At 34.2% G+C, this 5,456-nt stretch overlaps 1 protein-coding gene across 1 annotated transcript; it reads left to right on the forward strand.

Annotated features, from left to right (window-relative positions):
* The first annotated feature begins 1,162 nt into the window (after positions 1 to 1,162).
* On the forward strand, positions 1,163 to 3,034 carry LOC117104705 (kappa-type opioid receptor-like). The gene has a single exon (XM_033245587.1). The coding sequence runs from the start codon at positions 1,647 to 1,649 to the stop codon at positions 2,622 to 2,624; it is 978 nt and encodes a 325-aa protein (XP_033101478.1). The 5' UTR covers positions 1,163 to 1,646; the 3' UTR covers positions 2,625 to 3,034.
* Positions 3,035 to 5,456: the final 2,422 nt, after the last annotated feature.

Consider the following 5,456-nt stretch of genomic DNA (forward strand, 5'->3'; position numbering starts at 1 on the left):
CCCGGGGGGGGGGGGGGCAGGGGCAGGGTCGCCCGTCGGGGAGAGCTTCCCCCCCCCCCATCGGGGAGAAAAAGCACAATTCGTCGGGGAGAAAAAAAAATGCTATGTATTTTCTACATATGAATAGACTCTAAAATCGATTAAATGAGCCTAATTTGGAACCCTTAAATTGTAGCTTTCGTTGGGAAATCTGACCCCTCGTCAGGACATATTCCCCCCCCCACCCTCAGGCAAATCCTGGCGCCACCGCTGCATTTGAATAAATATTGACGTTTGACGTTATGACTCTAATGAGATCAGCCCAAGCAACATGCCGTGCCCTTCATGGTGAACTGTAGGCCTACTGATTAAAATGTAACTTAAATATTTGTGTTGGTTGTGAGGTAATTAAACAGTACACTTGAAATTAAGTAACTCTTGTTTTGTTTGAAGCAACTGTACAGGAATTAGGATAATTGCCAGCTTAAGTCTTACAATTGTTTGTCATCAATGAATAGCGTCCCTATTTTTGATATTCGAATGTTGACAGGTATGTAAATATACAGCATTTGATGGACGGACCTGTATGGGGGTGTAGGTGTACGTAAAAACATTAGAAACCATTAATCGACCACAAATCCCTTTAAACTATGTTTACGTACAAAGGAACGTACACACCCGCAGGTTCTGGTTATTATTTTATTATAGTTATATTTGATTCTGTTTCTGTGCTGAGTTATCACTCTACTGTATATACTATTATTTTTTTTTTTTTCTTTTTTCACATTTGTTTATTGTTTTTGTTTACTTTATTTGATTTCATATTAACAGAGAAAGTAATTTTAAAGGCCTAAAATAACAATTTAATAAATAAGAATTTGCAAAAAAAATATAAATATAATAATAATGATGATACTAATAATAATAATAATAATAATAATAATAATAATAATATTTTTAATTAGTAACAGTTCCTGGAATAAAATTAATAATGTTGAAGGTAACAAATGATATGACCATGTTAAAAATCATAAGAACAATTATAACATAATATTAATAATGAAATAAAAATTACTATACAGTAATGATAGTGGTAATAATAATAATAATACTAACAATAATAATATTAATATCATTAATAATAGCATTAGTAGTGAGAAGGTCTAAATGTTGTATTTCCAAATACCAGTAAAATACTGTATTAAACTTCTTTTTTATACTCCTCTGTTTAGAACTTTTATATTTTGTTTTGCTCGTTGTTTTTCTTTGTTTTGCTTTCTTTTTATAATTTTCTTGATTTTGTATGTTTCCTTTGTAAACGCACCATCATTCTGATGTGTGCTGCTGATCTAAAATAGTATGTTCAATAAAGTTTAGTTCAGTTCAGGAAACTGCGGTACATGAAGTACAATAAAATTGGCACCATAGTGATTGGATAGTGAGCAGTAGTACTTAACCAATCAACATACACAATCATCTGATTGGTCAAATTTCCAACAATCAAATTGTGAATAATAAGTAGATGAAATATACCTGTATAAAACAGAATTTAATTTAACAATGAGGATCATTCACAATATTGGATTTCTTAAATGAAGATTACAATAGCTAGCATTTGAGACAAGAAGTAATTTGTAAAGTATCAGTTTTAGTTATCAAACGCAACGATGGTGGCAAATGAAAGCTCGATTTTTGAAGGGTTCTCTGTTGAATTTTACTTCAAATGTGTAACTACATTTTTGGGACTTCTTTTCAATCTTTTAATCATGATTATGATTCTTAAGTTCAAGAACTTGCAGACTATACCAAATATTTTTATTTTTAATCTTGCTTTACTGGACTTTTTGAACATGATTCCGTTCATGTTGACAAGCATAGCTTTTGACGCGTTATCTATCTTGTCTGTGGAATTTGGGTTTTGTCTGTTTTACTATGTACTAGATGTATGGGTAAATTTTAACATTGTTTACATTATTGTCACATTGACCATAGATAGATACTTTGCCATCGTACATTGCATATCATTGCGACAGTACCATACCAAAAGAAATGCCAGAATTGCATGTGTGCTAACATGTTTGATGTCAATTGGCATTTCTATACCTATGTTGCTTGAAGTAGATGTGTATGAATATGACGGGACAAATTATTGTATCTTCAATAAAAACTTGGAATTGTACAGATTCATTTTGAACTACTTGATACCATTGGTCATCATGATTATCTGTTATGTTTTCATCATTAAAGTCATGGTCTCATCACAGCAGATTGATAGGAATAATACCACACGAAAACATTCAAAACGTGTATTCATTCTCGCTCTCACTATTGTCATTGCGTATGTGATACTGTTTACACCATATTTTATCTACGACCTGCTGGTGTATTTTGACAGACAATTCTATGAACAAGCGTTTCACAGTATATCTGTCTGGATGCAGTATTCTCACAGTGTAATAAATCCTATTCTGTATACTTTTATCGGAAAGAATTTTAAAAAGGATCTTTTAAAGACCTTTCAGTGCTTAGATGCTGCTCCGTGTAGACCAGATTTTCAAGTTCAATCAAGATTTGCCAGCAGATCTTCTAACCGCTTGACATTAACTACCAGCAATCCAAGTTTAGAAGTGCGGTCTAAAATGTAACAAGAAGTTGAAGGAAAATTAACTTCCTCTTTAAAAGCATCATGTAGGTAAGAAAGATTATCTACAGTTAACGAGTCCAAGCACCTTGTTTAAATCAAGGCAAGTTTGGAAACATAAGAATAGTGCAAAGCAAAAGTGCTCAACATATGACTGTTGAAAAGTTCTCAAGTTGACTGTACTTTGTAGTTGCAATGGACATTTCACCTACTGTGAAATTATATCAGTAAACCCTTAACACCAGGCTCCAGCTAAGAAAATATTGAAATAGTTGCCTTTTAAGTCACTTTTCTGCATTCTGAGAGACCACATGACTTTTTACAAATTTTTAGATTTTTTCTGTGTGATATACAGTACAGTACCGTACTCGCGCGAATAAGCGCCCTGTTTGAATAAGCGCCCCTATCGAATAAGCGCCCGTTTGAATAAGCACCCCCTCAATAATCAATTAATCCAGGGACTGCGGATGTTGGCATGATTTGAGGTGTGGGGTGGAATCACATTCTACTTTAGTCAATATCAAAATGAGGATATTTATCTTGGACAGGTGAGAGCTCCCTGGACAGACAGTATTTTCAACTTTCATCTTCTTACATTTGTCTATAGCCTAGTCCTACTTCTTTTCCGACAGTCTGCATTTAACACATTCTCATCTAAGTTTTCAATAAAACCTGCAATGATCATGCCGTCCTGCTATTCTCAATCGACCGATGGCCAACAAGCTAACCACCACCACTTATTTCATCTGTTATTCTGCTGTTATGTAATACTGTACTCACAACATTCTTGTCATGACAAGCCATGCTCTCTGGACGATTCTTTTCCGCCGCAGCACTTATATAAGTTTTTCATTCAAAATGTGCCTCTTGAATTTAATAAGTTTTCATAAGAACCCCTCGATTTTTATCTATTTCCATAAGCGCCCCCTAATTTCCACTCTGTTTACATAAGCGCCCCGTTCGGATAAGCGCCGAATAAGCGCCCCGTTTAAATAAGCGCCCTTCAAAAAGTGCAAAAAAATATTTTAAGCGCCCGGGCGCTTATTCGCGCGAGTACGGTATTTTGTAATATTACTATTTTATATTAGACAGATACACAAGTCAAGGTAGTTTAATATATACTCTAAGTATCGAAATGCACACCATCGTGTCGGGATTCAAGACACAAGTCAGTAACATGAACTACTGTGGAATGGGAAGTGATAATAGTTTGATGGCCGTATCAATAAAATGGGGGCACTTTTGCTTGGAAATGGTGGGCTCCTCTGTTATATGACAGGCATGTTAATAATGACCATCTCTTCCACAAAGTTAAAAGTAATTATTTTAGCAAAATGAGGCAGCAATTTTTGAGTAGCAGACTGCAATTTAAGATTGTTAATTCGGCAATCAAGGATTTGCCAAATTGGGTTTCGACCAAGTGGAGTCGGCAAACTGTCATCAAGTAAGCAGGAAACATATTTTGAAACCCATTGTAGGCCAGGGCTATGGGGTAGCCACCCAGAGGATATCATCTGCTTCAGTTTTAATGTTTTAAAAATATTTTATGAGAAAGAAGATAATGTAAGCAGAAATTTCAACATTTTAGTATACAGTGTCCGAATAATTCACTAGTCCTGTTGTAAGCCTTGGTATACAGATAAATAATTATATAATAATGGTATAATTTGTGTTCATTTTATGCTTGTACAAAATATTATAACAATACGTGTTTGTCATAGAAAGCAAAGAACATTCTTAAAATGGACTACCGTGTTGGTGAAAACAGTGTTCATAAAATAGATGTTGTACTGCATATCATTTGTTTCTGTGTACTGCCCGGGAAGAAGAGCTTTGCTTGAATCTTTGACATTTGTTAAAAGCTTGAATATTAGACATTAAACAAACATCACATATTGGCCAGGTAATAGTGTACATATATTGTGAATGTAAATTAATTTTTTGTGAAATAAAATATCACTAAAAAAATTCAAACCTTTAATTGAATATTTTGTCTGATTGATGGTTACCTGTATACTCATACCTACGGTACTTTACATCTTATATCCGGGGGTAAAAAAGCAATTAAAGTGATTTGAGAAATAAAAATGCATCATTTTCATAAATGAAAGAATTTAGCAATAACATTTTTTTTGTCTTGTATGAAAAATGTTTCTGGCAGAAATTGAACCTCAAACTCTTGCTGAATTGGCAAGAATCATTTGCTAGACTACAAAAGCTTCTTGGTGTACGGTATATGCTATAACAAAATGAAGCTGTAGTCAGACCTTTATTTAAAAGGAACACGATTGGGCTGGCACTCCTTCCCACGTCTCAAATTGATTGATGAAGGCGAGCAAAAAATAGCGCCCCTTAATTTACCAGGGAACTAAAACAAATGACAAAAATTGTATTTTAATTGTTATTTATAATCAAAATCTATCGAATTTTGTATTAAACTATAGCTAAATCATATTTACTTTTGATGAAACAACATTGGTGACTCGATGAAAATTTCGCGTACTCCACACTTATTAACATAAAAACCTACCTTATACCACACATGGACCACTACTCAGGGCATGCACATGGCCTGTGGAGACTTGCATCACTTGTAATGATTTGTTTTTAACATCACCAAGCCTGGATCCAGTAGGAGGTCATGGAGGTCACGTTTTTGCACTCATTCTTTTTATCCTTTATTACTATTGATTTACTTTTGTTTTTGACTCATGAAAGCATGCTGTTGGTTTTAGTTGGTTTGGGCTGTACTTTAGGAGGAGGGTGAGTGAGTGCTTTGTAACTGCAATGAATAGTAACAGATACCAAGTTAAGATAGCATCATAATACATAAACA

Source organism: Anneissia japonica, unplaced genomic scaffold (genome assembly GCF_011630105.1).
Source record: "Anneissia japonica isolate Jap-2015-1 unplaced genomic scaffold, ASM1163010v1 scaffold287712_len2945570_cov188, whole genome shotgun sequence".
NCBI classification, from domain to species: domain Eukaryota; kingdom Metazoa; phylum Echinodermata; class Crinoidea; order Comatulida; family Comatulidae; genus Anneissia; species Anneissia japonica.

What these genes read in the sequence shown, in the direction of transcription:
- LOC117104705 (XM_033245587.1), top strand. Translation starts at nt 1,647, where the DNA reads ATGGTGGCAAATGAAAGCTCGATTTTTGAAGGGTTCTCTGTTGAATTT.